The 20,222-nt window shown below is 34.8% G+C and overlaps 3 protein-coding genes across 6 annotated transcripts; 1 reads left to right on the top strand and 2 right to left on the bottom strand.

Moving 5' to 3' along the window:
- Nucleotides 1-911: 911 nt before the first annotated feature.
- On the top strand, nucleotides 912-2,422 carry LOC107906847 (zinc finger protein 3). Its single transcript, XM_016833973.2, has one exon. It carries the CDS (start codon nucleotides 1,418-1,420, stop codon nucleotides 2,297-2,299), a length of 882 nt encoding a protein of 293 aa, XP_016689462.2. The 5' UTR covers nucleotides 912-1,417; the 3' UTR covers nucleotides 2,300-2,422.
- A 1,151-nt stretch (nucleotides 2,423-3,573) lies between these two features.
- On the bottom strand, nucleotides 3,574-5,818 carry LOC107906848 (uncharacterized protein At2g39795, mitochondrial). 4 transcript variants are annotated; one of them, XR_001686810.2, is made up of 5 exons: nucleotides 5,290-5,818; nucleotides 4,885-5,216; nucleotides 4,612-4,777; nucleotides 3,814-3,875; nucleotides 3,574-3,673 (listed from the first exon to the last, which is right to left on the bottom strand). XR_001686810.2 is itself a non-coding variant. In XM_016833976.2 (4 exons), the coding sequence occupies exons 1-3, from the start codon at nucleotides 5,506-5,508 to the stop codon at nucleotides 4,618-4,620; spliced, it is 711 nt and encodes a 236-aa protein (XP_016689465.2). In that variant the 5' UTR covers nucleotides 5,509-5,818; the 3' UTR covers nucleotides 3,574-3,673; nucleotides 4,612-4,617. The 4 variants fall into 4 exon arrangements, 3 of the variants coding, with proteins under 3 accessions (XP_016689465.2, XP_016689464.2, XP_016689466.2); XM_016833976.2 differs by lacking the exon at nucleotides 3,814-3,875; XM_016833975.2 differs by having other exon boundaries at nucleotides 3,574-4,777.
- Nucleotides 5,819-7,877: 2,059 nt separating this feature from the next.
- On the bottom strand, nucleotides 7,878-9,592 carry LOC107906849 (uncharacterized). The gene has a single exon (XM_016833978.2). The coding sequence runs from the start codon at nucleotides 9,353-9,355 to the stop codon at nucleotides 8,195-8,197; it is 1,161 nt and encodes a 386-aa protein (XP_016689467.1). The 5' UTR covers nucleotides 9,356-9,592; the 3' UTR covers nucleotides 7,878-8,194.
- Nucleotides 9,593-20,222: the final 10,630 nt, after the last annotated feature.

Below are 20,222 nucleotides of genomic sequence, written 5' to 3'. Positions count from 1 at the left end.
CAATTCTCCATGTCTTTCTTTAAATCCATGGAGTTGCTTTCTGGAAATTAAAAGACCAACAACCTAATAAATTGATTGTTTGCTTCCTATTTTGTTGCATTTGTCATCTTTTATCTGTCTTGTTTGTCAGATAAAAAGTGATGGATTTGAGTGGGAGAAGAAGGAGAAGTATGATGTGGTGTTTTAAAAGTAGTTGAAGATCTGTTTAGATATATGATGTGGAAGTGATATTTATTTAAATGTAGATTATAGAAAGGCAGACAAAGAAATCTCAAAAAGAGATACGACTGAATTTATTTATTAGACTATAAAATCATGTGGCTTGTTTTGTGGGGTTTGGTTAAAATAACTCTTGCTTTCTCATAATAATTAAGTAAACTTATGCTTATCTCAAGGGTCAATTAATCAACCCTTTGCTATTTCTTTTCTTTCATGGTTTAACCAATAAGATGGCCCTAGTATTTGCCATGAGGGCCCATCACCTTCACCATTTGTTTGTCGGCCATTTGTCACCGGCCCCGACCCCTAATATATTTTCACGCACTGTGTTCTACTCTCCAATAACTTTATTCACAACCCACGTGTATATTTATATTTGATGATGGTTTGAAATTTTAAATGATAATATAAAATTCAAACCATGTACATTATTATAAAGGGGTCGCAATTCCCCTTCCCCACCAATGCCCCCAAGTAGCATTCAATCAAATCACATTAACGCTCTTTGAGTTTGTGAGTTGTTTTCGATAATAATAGCAACAGAAAGAGTGGGGCAAAACATCCAAGAAATGTGTAAAGATGCACGTTCAAAGTAACTGACTGGGGAAATGGTGCTTCTGTTTGATGTAGTTGAAGTACATAGATAGATACCCATGATTGGCCATTTTTTACCTGAATTCAAATGTATATATATATAGCAATAACTATAATAAATACGACACTATTAAAACCCGTGTTTAGTCTACCATAGTAATTCAAGGCAAGTATTGCTTTTGACAGTCTCAAAGCAAAGCATAGTATTTAACAAAAAAGGAACTGTAGTGCAGCATGAGGCTGATGGTGTTGCAGGGAGATCTGAAACCTGAAAAAAAGAGTGTATCCCTGGGATAAAAACAATATTGTTCACTGATTACTGATCAGAAAGTAGTCAAAAAAGCAATAATGTAGTGATCAGATGAAAGCAAAACTAGATTGTTTTTTTTTTTTTCTTTTTTCTGATATAAACAAGTACATTGTGGAGTTCCAAATAAAGTTAGCTTTCCATGTGAGTGATAAAAGGAAAAAGAAATCTACCATTCTTTTCTCTCTCTTTTTTTTTTTTTAAATAAAGGGAAAACACTGTTGTTTACATAGTACTATTTGCACACACAAAAAGCATTTCGGTTGTCTTCAACAAAAAGAAGATTTTTATTCTATTATGTTATCAACAAAAACATTTCATCGTCTGCCCAACAACATAGCTGAGCGTGTGGTAGACACTCCTCCTATGGAATCTCTAAGTAAAAAGCCTAGTGCTTCCGAGACAACCTCATGTGTCCTTTCTATACCAGAAGCTTCAAATGAAGTCATCAAAGATGGAGAACAAGAAGCAGCAAAACCCAGTCTCCAACTAGATCTAAAGCTAACCACAAGTGAGTGTGACGATATTGGTGGGTTCAATAAAGAACTCAACCTTATTGATTCCTTCAACACAGCAGGTTCATCCGATAGTACAGCACCAGAACCAGAAACTCCTCAAGCTACAGATGGTGAGCAACGAGTTTTCTCCTGCACCTATTGCCAAAGGAAATTCTACAGTTCACAAGCTCTTGGAGGCCACCAAAATGCCCACAAAAGAGAGAGGACTTTGGTGAAAAGAGGGCAAAGGATGGGATGGGGAGGACCTCAAGCTACAGCTTTAGGCCATCCTTACTTTTACCACAACCACCACTCTAGCTTGGCTTCTCTTCCGCTGCACGGCTCTTATAATAGATCTCTGGGGATTCAGGTGCATTCAATGATCCATAAACCTTCTTCTCATATTTCATCAACTGGTTTCGGAAATGCGTATGGGCACCATAGTTGGTCTAGGCCTCCTATAGACCAACAACCGGCTGTAGGGAAATTATCAATGGAGAACCACCATGCAACAGGAGCAGGACCATCGGGTCGAGCAAATGTCGGTAAATTTAGCATAACGAGGATGATGATGGGTTCTCCAGCTGATGAAGTGACGAGTAATTATTGGTGGTCTGCTGGTGCTAGTATGAAGCCTAAGAAGGAAGAGATGCAAAAGGTTGATCTATCCCTCAAGCTCTAATTCAGTATTATTTTTAAGAGAATATATATATTTATTTATATATTCCAGTTAAGATTTTAGTTTACTCGTAATTTCTTTTGTAGCAATTGTCATGTATATTTTTATAATAGAGAAGTTTTTTTAGCTTTTTTTTTCCCTTAGTTGGAACTGTTAATCATTTTCTGCAAATCCTATTTTTGGTTGCTGTTTACAACATACTTGCAAGTTTGAACTATTTGTTTTTCAGAGCGAATTTTCCCAATTAGGAACAACTTCCAGAATCGAAAAAAGTTTTGAATCCCAGACCAGTTTCAATTGACTGATAATTACCCAGAAATTCACTTCAGGAAGTCTTGGAGGAATGGATTCCCACAGTCCCTTTAGTTTCAAATCATAATAAAATAAATACTATAACATGAAAATCTTCCAATAATTACATTAAATTTAGAAGATGTAATCATATTCCTAACAACCATGACTTTTCTAATTAGGACCTGCTTAATATTGTTGTGGGCACAATTTGAGTATTTTCTAATTAGGGCCATTGATTTATAAATCAATTCAACACTAATCAATTTTCGGTTTTTTTTAATCCGGTAAAGCCACCGGTTCTTAAGTCTAACCAAACTAATCTATTCCAGCTCTAAAATTAAAATTTCATGGATTTTTTTTAGTATATTTTTGTAAAATTAAAAGATTCCGCAAAAAATATATCAATAATGACTCGGTTTTTGAAATACATTTTCTCATCTTCACGTTTTTTGTAACACAAATTTCCAAGATAAATACTAAATTAATACAACGTTGTTTTGAGGTCAGCGACTATGATTTTGTCGTACTGTGTCATCTCCACTAACTAATCCCTCAAAATCTAAAAAAGATTTGATTTTATGATAATAAAATGCTAAAAAGCAAACACATTTATTATATTTTTTTGTTTTATTCGGATAAATTGATTCTTGCTTTATTGGTCCAAACAAGCTAACCTGACGGCTCAGTTTTAATCATACAGCGACATTACATATAAATAATCTTTGATTGGTGGGGAGGTCGGGATGGCAAGCAGCTTTGTTGTGAAACTAATAGTTCAGAGCAAATCAGACAAACATCTGAGGAGATTAGTGGTCCACTGTACAACTTTGGGGCATGCCTGGTACCAACGTCTCAACTTCCACAACATTAAACAAATGGTGGTTCGAAAGAGTTGAATGTCATCATTTTCAACTCAAAGTCCCACCCGAGTTTAGAGACACATGTTCATCACCACCATTTAATATGAAAAAAAAAAAAAAAGAGACCCAAATGGTTCATCTGTTTTGACAAATACCAGCAAGATTGGAGTTTGATCCTCAAGCTTGCAAATTCTCCTTAGATCTTGGCCTACTTTGTAAGAAACTAGAAAAAAAGTGAAGAAAAAAACCATGTCATGAAGCCAATTTATCATCAGCGGCGCAATTCTATGCAAACTCATGAGCAAATTTTGACGGTTTAACACCTATAGAAAATCCCCACCGTGAAATGAACATTGAACTCACCTCCTTTGCATAAATCAAAAGAATAAATGGAGCATACATGGCCTTATCACCAGTGTAATTTCCTTACAACCAAGAAAGCAAAGAAGAATCAGCAGTTTATTATGTCTTAAACCAACAAAGCACCTAATACAGAACAACTCTAAGCTTTTAAAGCCCTGCAACACCAAGTGAGAGTTGATGGAAATTGCAGCACTTTTAGTTAATGGTCCTAAAATAGGCCAAAGGTTACTCAATCACATGCTTGTATCCATCAAATGGCTCAAGAAATAATGTAGCTTCCTGCTAGCAGAAATTGATACATTTTGTTCTTTTTTTTTCCTTTACAAGGTGAAGGTTTGCAATAATTCAGTTAGTTTTATTTTGAAGTTACTGTCTTTTCAGTAATTACCAACCCTTTCATATGCATACATTAGAATTGAGTCTTGCAGATATCATGCATTACTTGAGGAACACAACGAAGCAATGCAATTACAATTACTGGGCAAGGATTGCTAGAACACCAAAATAAAGGCTGTTCACTACTCTGAGACCCTAAAATATAGTTAACAACAAATCCAAGCTCTAAAATAGAGAGTTGGCGGATGCATAGAATCCTCATAAACTTATTTTTACCTGCACCAGTAAGATTACTTACCTTTACAACTCTGAATAACAGTCCAACGCCAAAATATGGTCAATCAATTTGTATTTCATTTTTCATATAGGCTGCTACAAATCATAGGGGAACCTAAACAGAAATCTTATGAACCTCGTGCAGGAAAAAACTAGATAGCAGAGATCAAATTTTTATAAGCAAACCTCGTTCTATTTCTGCACAATGGATTTGACATTTCCCAACCACTGGATCAATTCAATCCTATCCTTATTCATCATATACTCGTGCAGGAAAACACAGAGTTCATTATTTACTCCCCTTTCTTCCAAGTAATCACCAAGTGTCCTCTGAAGCTTCCTATTCTTTTTCCTGAAACAACAACAAAACATCAAAACAAAATATCACTGTTGACTTTGCCAATTAACATTAGGAAGTAGAAACTGTAACAAGCTTGCAAGCTGTGCCTCATAACATACCTCCTCAAATCACGTCCCATGTAAGGGTTAATAATAGTCTTATCGCGATTGAGCAAGTAAACTTTCTGGATTTCTAAATGATCAGGCCAAGCTGAGCACAAAAATTCCATATCAGGATAACCTTGACCTTTGGAAATATCAACAAGCAAGCTAATGTGAAGAACCACATTCTCCCCAGTGCTATCTTCTCCAGGCTTAGGAACAAAAACACAACCGTCAAACATAGTTGCTTCAATTTTAATTTCTTCATATTCTCCGTATTTTCCCCTCATTGTCATCCACTTCTCTCCCGGTCGGTCTTGGACCGTAAATGAATTGAAACTCGTAGCCGGCTATATAAATTGTGAAGAAAAGAAATGAAATAAAATTTGGGTGCAAATTGTTTTGATAGAAATAAATAGTTACCTGATGGGGAGGAGCGTAGTCGTGCTGGTACTCGATCTCGTTGCTTAGGATTCTGATGATGTTGGCTGTGAAAGGCGATTTATGGGTTTGGGAGGTTGCGTAGGGATGAAATTGGAGTAGTGAATATGCAGATGCGGTTCGTGATTGGCTGCCATTAGTTAGGGTTTTCGAAGCAGCAGAGACAAATGCTCTTTGAGCTGCTGGAATGAAGCGAGCCATTTTTAGTTTGACTGTTGGGAATTCAGTTTCCCGAATCAATGAAATGGGGTTTTAGCTTTTAAGATTAGGGTTTAAAAGATTAAACGAATGGGGAAAAGCAAAGTTAAATTTTGGGGAAAAAATAGTAGTAATAAATGGAGAACAAAATTATAATATGTTGACTTTTTAATCTTTACCAAAAAAATAATTATTTTTTCTTAAACTTTAAATTCTTATAAATTTGTTTACAAATGGAGTGAAAAAATAATCATTTAAATGTTAAGAAACCATTGCTTCATAATATAGTGTTGAGAGGTTGTTCTAAGATGTATCCCCATTTGAAATCCCGATAAGCAGCCAAATATTTACATCCGATTTCCCGGGTTCCATTTCCCTTCAAAATTCCTTGTTGGATGAAGACTGCAATTAAGGCTTGAAAATCTTGATCCAACAGCCCATCCTGCTTCAAGCAGATTCAACGTCAAAAGCCCATATTTCTGCAATCAACCAAGCCTGATAATATAACAATAAAATGTATTCATTTTAAGATGATATGGCATTTTTACTAGTGTGTTCATGATGCAATGTTCTTTGTCCATTGTTGTGCACCTAAATACGTTGCATCTTTACTTTATGGTTTGGGAATGAATTTTCTATTATTATGGCATCTTATATATTGCTTTCAAACTTTCAACTAACGTACTGTGGGTTTGGTTGGTATATGGTGGATATGGTTCAACTTGCACTTGGTCGCCATAAGCAAGAAAAAAATAAAAGTCGATGATGTCAATGGCTATCCTAATTGCATGTGAACAGTTGGCAATGCCATTGAATATAAAATCCACGTCAAATGAATTCATCCATTCGAATGGGTGAAACAGTTTGATTTCTGATAGTTACAAAGTTGAACTTTGTCCTAATTATAATAGTAATAATAATATTGTGCGTGATTCCTACATTTTGGTAAGTGATATCCCAATTGAGGGGTTTTTGTCAAATGATTGGAGCTAACTTTCAGTTGTTCACCAGTCATTTACAAAAGCCAATTAAAGCTTGCAAGAAAAGGGAGGTAATGGGTTTTTTTTTTTCCTTTTTTGTGCTGTTTAGATTCTGTTTCCTACTTTTAGGACTAAATGATTTGTAAAAGAGGAATGTATGGATTCCAGTTAATTCCAGCTACCTTAATCCCCCAAAACAGGCAAGATCCATGGTTTTCCGACCTTAACCCGGGGGTCTCACACTCCACAGCAACAATTCATGTTCAATAGTCCCCAAATATATGGAATTCCACTGTAAGGATGGGTCTCATTTTTTTGGATCGTACTTCAATACAGTTTGGAGTTGAGTTGGAAATTTGAACCCACCCCACCATGTTATTGCTGATGTTCCAACAGTTGGCAAGTGTAATATAACTTTAAAAAGAGAAACCCAACAACAGCATCAAGGTTATATTTTATTACTAAAATATTATGATGTTCCCAATGATTTGCTTAGATTAAATACTTTTATACTTGGCATCTCTTTCTTTAGAAAATGAGAAAAAATCTTGGGGTTTTATTATCTTTAGGGTTTGCCAAATAGATAAATATGGAAACGGGTACTAAAGGGTAGGTTTTTCCCCCTTCAACTCAACCACCCACAGCAGAGCAATATTTATAAAATGGATGAACAAATTCACACCTAATCCTAAAGTACAAGACAAGTCACAGCCTAACAAAACTTTTTTATTACCGACGCGCCTAAGTTAAAAGCGTATACATACAAGTTGGGATCTCAACTTATGCCTAATTCCGAGTCCCTCCCCATAAAGTTAGCACAGTCTCATCTCATTTAAAAAAGTCTTGGTTTATTTAAAAGAAAAAAGAACACTCCTTTCAAGGTGAAAATCTGTGGCCTGAAATTAACGAACCAGATTGGCTTTCCAGTTTCCACAAACAAAGACAGCCATGTTGTCAGACAAACAGTCAAACACTATACAATTTGGCCATTTCCAACCTCCTTCGAGTGCCGTTCGATCTTGTACGACTACTCTTTTTTCTTTTTTTGTGGTTCCACCAATCCTCTCAAGGTTTAAGATTACGGACCAATGAAGAAACTTGCAGTTTCAGGGATCCGAGACAGGGTTAGGTTGCTTGGGCTGTTATAGGATCCAAAAACATTGGTTATTAGTTCTTACACGCATCCCCAAGGAAGCTCATTTAAAGCAAAACGAGATTTACATCTTACTTGCACCTTCTCCAAGAATGGAAACTTGGAGATTTCCCATTACAATTACTGTTCCAATCATAACAGCAAAGACTTGACATATACAAGGAAAGGGGAAAAGCAGAAAAGGCATGCATTACAGCAATGAAAGCATTAGAACGAAACAGTAAACATGAACAGAAAAATTAAGAAACAACAGCTTCTGCTCATTGAATCTGCATGTATGGATTACAACCAGGGGCTCCAACAAAACTAACAATCGCAATAATTTCCATATAGAAGCACGTAAACATATTAATCTCTTTCGAGAACACAAGGGGGAAAGGATTAGATCTATCTATGTATAAATCTCTCTCTCTTTATAATTTTGTTCTCCTATTGTAACAATCTTCTTATTGTACTATGTTCAAGAACAAATGGGGTTAGTGAGGAATCAAATAGCGACATTATCAACAAAAGATTAAAAGTAATGTAGGAGAGCATCAGGACAAGGAAAAATCCTTCACTTTTTCCACGCATAGACAAGCAATAAGAAGCCAGTAGGAGCACTTAACTCGCTCTCCTCCACGCTTGCCCACTCCATTACGGAAGAGCTGCCTGCTGATGAAGCTGAAGACATCGAAATGGAAGAAGAGGATGAGCTTCTTGCAGTTCGCAAGAAGCTTTTCCTCATCTTTTTCCATTCGATTCCATTCACGCCAAAATTACATGAACTTTGCTGCCACAAGACGACCCCATTCTTCTCGTTGAAAGGACCGACTACCTCTTCAACCCCGTCTTGCTGATAATCACCTTCAAGAATTTCAGAGCCTTCGTTCTCAAACTTGAACATGAAAACAGCATGCCCATTGTTCAAATCTTGATCAAACAACCAGTTATACACGTCCCAGGAGACTTGTATTGAGACGCCATCTACTTCAATCCGTTCGTTGCCTCGAAATTTCCACTTAAGTCGCTTTATTTGTAATACCCTATTGTTATCAACGCTAAAACATAGCTTTCCATCCTCGTTGGCCTTAAATTCAATGGAAATTTCCCTGTTTCTGCCTCCAAACCTGGCTTTTGTGTTGTACACTTTATTGCCAAGTACGTGTTCTCTTCTCAAAACGAGAGATTGGCTTTTCCCGGGCCTTTGAGCTCTAGCTCTGGCATAAGCTTCCTTGGCAGAATCACCAACGAGAAGCGTCATTTCTCCACCAACAACAATAGCAATATAGAATCCAGAGTCGGGCTCAGACCCGGATCTGAACTTAGCTCTGGAGAAGTCCCAGAAGACTTGAACATTAGGGACTGTGGCGCTGCTGAGTTTCTTATGTCCATGTTTCTTCCAAAAAATAAAAGGTTTGATATGCAGATGAAAATGGAGGGTGGAGAAGGAAAGGGAGGCAGGGAGAGAGAGCGGAGAAGAGGAAGAATAGTGAGAGGCAGGATGGAGGTGGAGATGGAGGGAGTGACCAAGGAAGGAGCGGGACCAAGTAAGGGAAAAAAGGCCTAGATTTGTGTGGTAGAGACTCGTAGCAAGATTCGTTTTACCTGAGGATTGTGGTGGCGGCGGCGGCGGTGGCGGCGGTGGAGGAGGTGCTAAGAAGTTGTTGTCAGCGTTGGCGCAAGGTCTAAAGCAAAAAGGGAAAGTAGGAGAATGGTGGTGGCATTGGAGCGACATGGTTTGTTGGGTTTGAGATAGTGGCAAAGGAAGCTTCAGGTATGAAGGGGTTTTTGGATGGATTGGAGGCAGGGCCTTGGAAGGGTGGGGGTTTTTAAGGGGTGGAGACTTGACACTTTCCTACCTGATTATTTTGGAAAAAGAAAATACACTAATCAACTCAAAACAGATTAATGTTTCTTGAAGTTTGACCAAGGTCAAACCAAATTTATTATATAATTTTTAAAAATAATCCATAAAACAAATATGATTTATGTCAACTCTTCTCTATTTGTACCCACGTAAGCAAGCCTTGTTGAGTCGAAGAGATGGGGAATTACTAAGAAATTTTCTCTCTACTTTTTAAACTAAGCGGGTTGAATGAATCTACCATAAACCATAACAGTAAAGCCCGTGAATTTACCCTGATTCTGTATGTCGACTTCAAGTCAAATATAATTTCTTAAACCTAACATGTGCAGGCTATTTTTATTTTTATAAACTCTAAAAACCCTAATGAAGGCCACATTCTTCGATCGTTCGGAGGGGTCAGGATAGATTTTGCCAGTAAATGGCATTATTTCGACGGTCCAAACAAACGCTTGGAATAGGACCGCAAGTTTGAAAATCATGTACAATATACATTCATATAATTAATTTTAATTACGGAATATTTAGATAATTTATTGTAATTTATGAGGTTTATTGAATAATATAATTAAATCACCTTAAATACGCTTTTTAATTTTAGAGGAGGGTAATTACAACCAAATCTAATTTTAAAAAATTATTTTATATACAATATTACTTTATAAATTTTTATATTATAAGCATGAATGTGTATGGATGTTTGGGATAATCATGGTAAAAAAGTTATTATATTATAAATCCTAAAAATTATATTATTTAAATCCTATTTTTTTAATTTACGTTAAAAATTATATAAAAAATCATAAAAATGCTATAATATATTTATTTATAAAAAGGTATGTCGAGAAGTATGAACATAATTTATTTATGTGTCTATGCTATATATTATTTGTAAAAAAGTATTATACTTTTTTTTATCAAAACCTATTTGTAAAAAAATAACTTTCTAAAATTATGATAAAAAACTATATTATTTATAAGAAATGATAAGAAAGTTATTAGATAGTTTATAAAAAAATTTATATATTATAAATATTATAATATTTTTTTACTTTATCTACATATTATAAAATGGTAATAACCTAGTATAATTTTTTTTCCAAATTAAGTTTATATAAGTTTTTATGATTAAAACTATAAACTATTTGCACCGTGAATCCATATATTGTATGGTATCATTTGAAATAATTAAGCTAGACACAAGCAATAGAGATGACTCATTAATTCTTTAATTTGAAACATTTAAGGCTTCGAAATGTGATTGAGAGAACCTTTGTAATTCTAAAAAAATCTTTTCCCATGTTAACAACATAACTTTAATATATATATTTTAAAAAAAATGTTGGATTGTACTAACATGTTGCATATTTTATATTCATAGGTAGATTTTAGATAATTCATACTTCGAGGAGTACATGGAAGACTGAGATCTTAATAATCTCAATGATACAAAATTAGATTTAGATGAAAAAGAACTCGATCAAGGATTAATATTTGATGAAAAGATGTTTATGTTAAATATTAAATAGGGAATAACGTAATAAATATGGAACACTAAAACAATTAGATAAAATTAAATATGATGTTTATTTTTTATTTTTATTTTTAGTAATCATATTATCAACTATCTTTTTGCACTAACGTTGTAACACCCCTAACCCATATCCGTCTCCGAAACAGGGTTACAGAGCATTATCGGAATTTACAGATCAAATACAGACAATGCATATCATTTTACATTCATGTCAGAAACAGATCAAAATCAAACATATTGTCCCTTATATGAGCCCTCGAGGCCCAAAATACACATTAGAAACAAGTCAGGACTAAACCCGGTACTCAGAGAATTTTTCGAAAAATATCAAAATTTTTCAAAGATGCAAGGGACACACGCCCGTGTGGCCAGGCCGTGTGTCTCACACGATCAAGAGACACGTCTGTGTCACAAGCCGTATGAGCATTCGAATTAGGGACACACGGCTGTGTTCCAGCCCATGTCCAAACTTGGGAGCTCACTAACTTAGGTCACACGGCCAAGCCACACGCCCATGTGCTAGCCGTGTGAGCATATTGACTTGCATTAATAAGGTGTAGGAGTTATATGGCCAAGCCACATGCCTGTGTGCTAGGTCGTATGAATATTTTGAGCATTCTGTATTGCAATTTAAAAGATGCAGGGGACACACGGCCAAACCACAAGCCTAAACACATATCCTCATCAAGCATGTTAGTCATGTAATTCATATAATAACTCATACATTTCAAATACATAACATTCAATTTAAAACATATAAATATACAATTTAGTTACATGAACTTACCTTGACAAGTGTTCGTGTACACAAAAGCTACTAATCTGATATTTTTCCTTTTCCTTGATCTAACTCCGTATTGTGTCTATCTGGATCTATATGAATGAATTTAACTCAATTTAATACAATTCATATTCAATTCAGTCCAATACACAACTTTGGAAAAATTACTATTTTGCCCCTATCTTTTAATTAATTATGATTTTGTCCCTAGGCTCGGAAAATGAAATTCATACAATTTAATCCTTATTCCAAGCCTAACCGATTTTCATATATAACAACAGCAGCGCATGTATTTCATAAAATTTAGAAGTTTTTCATAAATTTTCCATCTTTTCAATTTAGTCCCTAAATCATAATTTCATCAAAATTCTCTTTAAAAAAGTTGTTTATCTATTAACAACCTTTCATTTTCTACCATAAAACTTCAAAATTCATGCATACTCATCCATAAAAAACTCTAATACTTTAATAGTTTTGCAAATTAATCCCCGAGATAGCTAGATTAAGCTATTACGATATTGGAAACAAAAAAATCATTAAAAAAGGGACAAGAATACTTACCTAATTAAGCAAAATAAGTTTGCTTGAGCTTAGGTTTCCATGTCTTATTTTAGGAAAGATGATGAAAATGATGATATTTTATTATTTAATTCATTTATCATCTTTCCAATTTAATTCTTTTCTTTATTAAAATTTCCAATGATGAATAATCATTCTTATCTACTAACTCCTCTAAATGATCTACTTGCCATATAAGGACCTCAAATTTTGAATTTCATAGCTATTTGGTACCTTTAGCTACTAGAATTCAACTTTTGCATTTTATGTAATTTGGTCCTTGTCATCAAATTAAACATGTAATCGGTAAAAGTTTCTTAATGAAATTTTCATACGATATTTCTATCATAATGAAAATCATAAAATAATATTAAAATAAATTTTCTTCCGAGCTCGGATTTATGGTCCCGAAACCACTGTTCCGGTTTCACTGAAAACGAGCTGTTACAAACGTAATACATATGATGATTTGATTTTAATTTTTGTAACTTATTTGGAAACCTTTTTACCATGCTAATGATTTTTATAGTAATTAATATTTTCTTTAAATATAAATTATGTAACCGTGTAATAATATTTTGTATTACTGAACATAACATAAGAAATTATAATGTCAATACACTGTCAATCAAACATGTCTAAAAAAGTTGTAATTCTTTGTAATTATAAAAGAGTATAATTATATTTTCATTCAATTACTCCGTATTATCCGAACATACCTTAAAAGGATAGATTTTTACTTTAATATGAAGGGGACATACTCTCTTATTAGTTTTCGGAACATAACACGTGTTGTTAACCAAGTATGATGCTGGAAATGGAAACAGAAATTACTTCAAACAGACATCCCAAACTGTTTGATTTAAACACTTGCTGCTATGACGATGATAACTTGCTCTTTCATTAAAGAAAAGGTCACCTAATTGTACAACATTTGTTAAGTGAAGTAGGGTCATCGAAAATGGAGTGATGGAAATGATGGTCCGCAAGGTAAGAAGCAGCCGTGTCCCAGCCATTCATCGTATATATTTATTTATTTCTAGCCATTACCGGATAACTCTACCAGCGAAGCTGGGATTGTCTCCTCGGTTGCTCGGTGTCCCCTACTTGCTTTTAATTCGGACAGCTGGTACATCCATGTACTTGCAGTTGTGTTGGACCATTTATTTATTTTTATATCCTTTTAGGTTGTAAATTTGCAATCCTTCCGTCACCAAAATACAATTTCCCACGGCCTAATTTGCTGGAGTCGATCGGTGAAGTTTCCAGGAAAATGTTTCAAGGCTTGCTTGATTTTATTATATCCAGCGTTATCCCTAGACTTTACACTTAATAGGTTTTTATCACATTCATTATACTGCATTCTTATCCTACACGTGTATAATAAACAAATGCTATCCAACCAAAATTTCAGAATACTTACTGTGTCAGACCATTTTATTTATGGATCAAATTATATTGATTTAGGTATCTGGTAAAATATGATATCATGAAAACATGATACGTTATTTTATTGAACGCTATAAATTTGGTTAAATTAACAAATTATGTACGAAAAAAATTAAAAGACCTACTTTATTTAATTATTTATGTATTTGCATTAGGCGGTGTTAGGTCTGCTCGTCTCTCTTCGGCAGATCCTCAAACTGACCTACTTTTCCACCAAAAATCCGCAACTGATTTGACGGATATTAGCATGAGTGTGGATCAATGGACAATGTTCTCCACTCTTAATTTTGTGGTTTCATTTCACTCTTCAGCAGATGGTCATAAATTAGTGTTGTAATGGGGTTAAACCATACAATGACAGTTAACAGGCAAAATTGACCAACAAACTCAAAAATCAGATGAACGGAAAAAGAAAAGAACGCAAGTAGAAGCAACATGGAAGTAGGTACGTAGTTGTAAATAACAAGTCAATGTGTGCGGGACGGAAGATGTGTGTATGATCTTTTATAATATTAGACCGCGCCATAAAACTCAGGCAGCCTGCATCCCATGGATTGATACAATTGGATGTCTAAATTAACCCTTTAATATAACGTTACTAGTTTGGGTTAAACTTGATCAGTTCTAAGCACTTTTGTTTTTCGCCACTGACTTTTCAATTCTTGCAAAGAACGGATTCACTTTCCTTTCGAGACTAGGAATGTTGTTAGTCAAGGGAACTAACCCAAACTAAAATTAAAGAATCGCCCAAACTCTTTACTTTTCCCAAGTGAGAAGTTGAATCCTGGATCATTGGGAAACTTGAAGGGATTTTATTATACAAATTAACTAATCCACGGAACAATTAACGATTGAAGTGTAGAAGACTTAAACCAGGTGGCTTGTCAAAGTAAATTGTCAAGTAAAGAAGAGAGAAAGTTGACCACAAGACTCAAGTAAAGGCGTTGAACACTTTGATGATCAAAGTTGAATCTATTTCTGCCCCACCCAAGAAGCAATTTGCAGCAGAAACACAGACAGATAAATGAAAAGATCCCTTGTGAATTTTGTTCATACCAAACAGCTTGCTGGGCGTAAAAAGAAACTCAAAGTTAATTATATTAACATCAAACACACAATGGTTCAAAAATCAATGGCCTTAGGTTTTGAACGAAAAACCTAGCTACCTGCTAACTTTATAATTAATTTACTGATTTGTGAAAGCAGGGAAGGTTCTGTCCATGATAGTTTAATATAACACATCCAAACTCCAAAGCTAACTCATTACCTAAATATTCTCCAAACTCTTGTTCCTGCTGCTACATATGCCAGCTACTACACTACCCAACAGATGCCTTTGTATTTCTCGCTTATTAATTAAGTCAATGTTAAAACTACTTTAATTTATTAGGGTGTTTCTCAATCTTTCTGATCCCAATAACAATGGAGTTGGTGAGTAAGTGAGCGAGCGAGCGAGCGACCAATATATGACTATTGAACTCTTCCATCAATAAGATTTGGGATTCCTCTTCTTTTTTTTAATACAATTTTGTCTTTAACCAGTGTATGAATGGGCTTGCCCTCAAATTTTTTATTCTTCAAGTGTGGCTGCTGCTAAAGCTAAACTGAGAAATTGTTATAAATTTTAATCTTACAATTTCATGAGAATATTATGGTTAAAGTCTGCTTTTAGTCCCTGTACTTGCATAGAATTTTATATTTGGTCCCTGTATTTTAAAAGTTAAAAAACTCAATCTTATTACTTTTTCAATTGGTAGTTTTTACCAAAATTTATCAATTTAACATATTTATTTTCTACTTATCATATGTCATGCCATATAAGGATAGTCTAATAAAAAATTCCAAATTAAATCTCAAAATTTATCAAAGTATAGGGACTAACAACAAACCCAATATTATATAAACCTCCGATTTCTATATTATTGCATATTTGCATGTGTTAAGAACACATAATCATCCAAGTTTTGCAAATGTTGGAACTGGCTTTAACCCTTGGCAATAAGCCCATCTTTTCAGGGGCGTAGCAGCTGAAGGGGGGCTTGGCACCTACCTCCATTCAGAAAAGGAATATTTATGTTTTGCCCCTTCTAGAATTTTAATCTCTTTCTTCAAATATTTATGTTTAGCCCCCTAGATTTTTTTATATTCTTCAAATACCATACATTTTTTTAGTATATGCTAAATTTATATTTAGTCATTCTAGATGTTTATTATCAACAAATGTTGGACGTAGCATTAAGGTGCATTGCATTCTCAATAGGAGATGTAGATTCAAATATTAGAAGTGACATTATTAAGAGGGGCAGCTATGGCCCTTGAACATAGACAACATGCAAAATTCCAAAAAAGTTTCTAATTTTTATTTTGATAACACTTTTAATTAAGATCTCCTTAATTATTCATTAGCATAATTTATTTTTCTGAACATATATAATGTTCTGTTTTTCTTTTGTGACAGAAATAATTTTATGCTGCAACATTCCAAAGCATGTTGGGGTTGTACAGTAAAGAGCAAAGGCGACTTATCTGGCATATGAACTCTACTAGTCTTGTTCAGTGGGAACTAAGGCTGAGCCCAACTTTAACATCCGAAAGTGGGTTTGAACTTGGAAGATATAATCCTTACTGAAAGGCTGTCAGCCCTAATCCGCAATCATGACTTATTATACCAGGCCGGGCCACCCATTAAGGCATTAACTAGGCACCATGCCATGACTGGTTTTTTTAGTATTTTGCTGTATTAATTAATGGCAAATCATTTGTATAAAGATAAAGAATATCACTTCTAGCATAGGGTCTAAGGTAAACTAGAGTATGTCTTTTCTCTCAACAATTTATCACTTAATCTCATCCTTTTCTTTTGACGTCTTTAAACAGTGGCAATAGCTGTCAGAACTTACACATCCGTGTTCTGCTGGAGTAGCAGTTAGCTACTTCCAAAACATGTCTTTATAATGTGCTGAAAGATAAGCTGTTATTAGTAATATACCATTAAGTACTGGACATTAAGACAAGGCAGTGAAGCTGAAACAAAGTGTTTTCTGTCAGTTCTAAAGTAACTCTTGCTTGGTCTGATAGTGGGGTAGCAAATGAATCAGCAAAAAGAATGTGCCCCAATGCATTCTTCATCAATGGCTCGCTCCTATGTCCTGCCAAGCTAACATAAAACTGTTTACAGTTTACCTAACCTTGAAAAATCATCTATAAAGTGACATGCCTCCAATTTTCCTTACCATCTTCAACTATACTGTATCGCAGTCATTGATAACTGATTGAAATGAACCGTGCTAATAAATGCTATAGAAAAAAGCAGTCACCATCAAAATGGAATCTAATCAAACCTCCAAACTCCGAATGTTAAACGAATAATACACATAAATCTCTATATACATATATATAAAATTTCAAGTTTGGATCAGATTTGCACCTCTAACCATTGAAATTGAAAATCCAACATTTGAACTATTGTCGGTTGTATTTTTCATTAAGTCTTTCAGGGAATTGAAATTTGATACTAGTAGATTACAGGGCAGGTATTGCTTAAGAGAGGTTTCAATATAAGTGCTTCAATGATACTGGCTGTGATGCCACTAGGTGAAGAAAATGATACTTACAATCAATTGATGTATAATTAATTACATTAAAGATTCTTAATAATAAATATGAGCATGATTTATGAATGGAAAAGAGCAAAAGACAAGAGTAAGAAAGGGTGTAGGGAATGAACGATGGAAAGGAAGAAGAACAAGAGGGTCCTCTTTCTTTTTGTCTTGTCTTTTTAACATAAATAAATGGAGATTTAAGAGCTGAACCATATGCATGTTGGCATTCACATAACCATCCATGTGAACAGAATGGAGAAAAGGGGAAGACCATGACATGGCATGGCATGGCATGGCATGCACTGCACCATGATGTTATAGGTCCTACCAGTACATACAAAAAGATGAGCTTCTCCTTGAGAAATTTTAAAGGTAGAGTTCATGCTCCAGAACTTGTTGAAAGTAGTTTTTGGCCTTTTCAGGGTGTAGGCCAACTACCTTTTGGTAGCACTCTTGAAAAATATGTTTTAGCCTTTTGGATTTTTGCATGACTCATTTCCTACACCGCATTTAAAATGAAGATAATACCCCATTAGGAAGACAATCTCAGCACTAATAATGGGTGATTTCTGGAAAGGGTTTTAAGGCCATATGATTGCCTCTATCCCCAACAGTTCCTCACGAGATTCTGTACACCATGATTGGTTTTTGACCACTTTTCTTCTAAGGAAGATCTCATCCTTGACTCTTGTATTCTTCCCTCTTTTTTTCACTAAGATGTGTGATTCAAAGCAAACCTTTCACTTTGAGTTTGTACGAATTTTTTTTTTACTAGGTTGGTAACATGGAGCACTCCACTTATCTGACCAGACAAACTCGGTTATGTTCAACTCAGAACTTGCTTTTCAACATCAATTACCAACAGGCCCATTTGGCATCAACTCTTTGATTAGAAATCTTATAATAGACCATCCTGCTAAAACTCGCCAAACTGTTTCAACATTTCTTTTTTTCTAAGTTTTAGTTGATTTGAGACAGTATTGGCTCGTGACAAGTTCAAATTTCATACAGGTTGCCAGATTATTGTACTTGTATGAAATTTGAACTTGCCCATAAGAGCCAAAACTGACTCAAACCTTTGATTTGAAAGATTATACAACACATACATATACAGAAATATCAGGGTAAAATAGGATTCTACTACTCTTAATAAAGATAGATAAGTTAAAGAGCTAACTTGCAAACTTATCAGGCAAATTGATCAGTTCATAATAAAGTGCAATTACACTCTGTCTCTAAGCAGTTTACCAAGCGAATATATGAAAATGATTGTAGCAGGGCAATGCTGTAATTGGTGGGAATTGCATCAAGTTTATTGAGATAAGGAAATTGGTAGGTCAGGTTAAAAATGTCGAGAGGCCAAAGGTGACAAAAGTTCAAACTTTTAATGATAGTAAACTCACTATCATGCCATGATTTAATCACCTTTGCTGAATCAAAAGTAAGAACAATATAATGAGAATAAAAACAACTTTATTTTAATGGTTGTGGGGAGCAAAATCAATTCCCAAACAGGTGAACCATCATGAAGTTTCATTGATGGAGACTACACACCAAGAACCAAAAAGCAAACATTCATTTTTAATAATAAACCATCCATGCAACTTAATCATTGAAAAATAGGTTGAATTATATTGCTCGTAGAGCTGTTTACAAGGGATTTTATTTTCTTTTGGATCAAGTTAAATGGTCTCTCTATATCCAAAAAGCAGGGGAATCCCTGCTTATGCTTTAAGACTACATCAGTTAGAAACTGTTGTTTTAAATTAATGCTCTAGTTTTGTTTCCTCATTCATGGGGTTGTTTCATTTGTTGTCTTACCTAATTTAGAAAGTGAAAAAGGCTACCATTTTTAGCTATACTGTTTGATAAACTTAGAATAATGGTAGGAAGTGCTTGCCAGCTTACTTTATGTGGAGATTAAAGTGTGGGAGAATGAAGATAGAAAAGAATTTGCTTGTCTTACAGTGAGTGTTGGTTTGGCTTGACAGGATCCGAAGCTATGTCTGATGATCATATTGCCTAAGATAATTAACATGCCTTCTTGACCTGAAAATCATCAGAGAGAGAGAGAGAGAGAGAGAGAGAGAGAGAGAGAGAGAAGAGGATATGAAAGATGGGCCTACGAAAATCATTAGAATACCCACTCAATCACATTCAGTGTTCCTTTCCTTTATCGTTAGCAGCGGCAATCCCCAGCTAAAAGCTGCGCTTGGTTGAAATGGAACCTAACTCCCCCCCCTCCATCCCCTCCCCTTTCAAACCTAACAAAGGAAAAAAAAGGTCAGTAATTTCATCATCCATGGTCCTCACAAGGGAGCTTCATGATGTGCATTGCTAAAGCATCTTAAAAACTGTGAAAATCCTTGACTTTTGAGTGATCCTCTTATGGCATGTAATATTTTCTTCATTAATAAGTTTTCTAGTTTTTGTTCTGAATCAATAATGTTCATTTGATGATCATTGATTAATTTCCAAAACATTAGTATTTCACAAGTCCAAATTCTTGATGAATAAATCATGTTAATGCTTCCTCATCATCTACAAAAGACTATTGCCAAGAAACAAAGGCAGAGATGTTTCTATCATATTATACTAAAACCTTGTGAATTACACGTTATAAGAAAGAATAAAAATCACTAAAAGAAGATCCGCCCATCACGGAAAACCCTATGACAGTGACGTTTTTCTTTATTGGTATGGGCGTGTAGCTCGACCGTTTGGTGTGGAAACCTTGAAAATAAACGAAAGATGACGGTTTTATTGTTGCTCTGAAAAACACTAGCATGACTTGCCTAATCTTGGCAGATAGCT

The sequence above is a fragment of the Gossypium hirsutum genome, chromosome D05 (assembly GCF_007990345.1).
Source record: "Gossypium hirsutum isolate 1008001.06 chromosome D05, Gossypium_hirsutum_v2.1, whole genome shotgun sequence".
NCBI classification, from domain to species: Eukaryota; Viridiplantae; Streptophyta; class Magnoliopsida; order Malvales; family Malvaceae; genus Gossypium; species Gossypium hirsutum.
The sequence above is the reverse complement of the archived record's forward strand: the minus strand, read 5'-3'. Positions and strand labels throughout refer to the sequence as shown.

Bases quoted from the DNA above. Each gene is read 5' to 3' on its own strand.
- LOC107906847 (XM_016833973.2), top strand. From the start codon at position 1,418: ATGTTATCAACAAAAACATTTCATCGTCTGCCCAACAACATAGCTGAG.
- LOC107906848 (XM_016833975.2), bottom strand. From the start codon at position 5,508: ATGGCTCGCTTCATTCCAGCAGCTCAAAGAGCATTTGTCTCTGCTGCT. The intron at 5,217-5,289 runs GTAACTATTTAT...CAATTTATATAG, and splicing joins ACTACGCTCCTCCCCATCAG to CCGGCTACGAGTTTCAATTC. The intron at 4,778-4,884 runs GTATGTTATGAG...TTGTTGTTTCAG, and splicing joins ATGGGACGTGATTTGAGGAG to GAAAAAGAATAGGAAGCTTC.
- LOC107906849 (XM_016833978.2), bottom strand. From the start codon at position 9,355: ATGTCGCTCCAATGCCACCACCATTCTCCTACTTTCCCTTTTTGCTTT.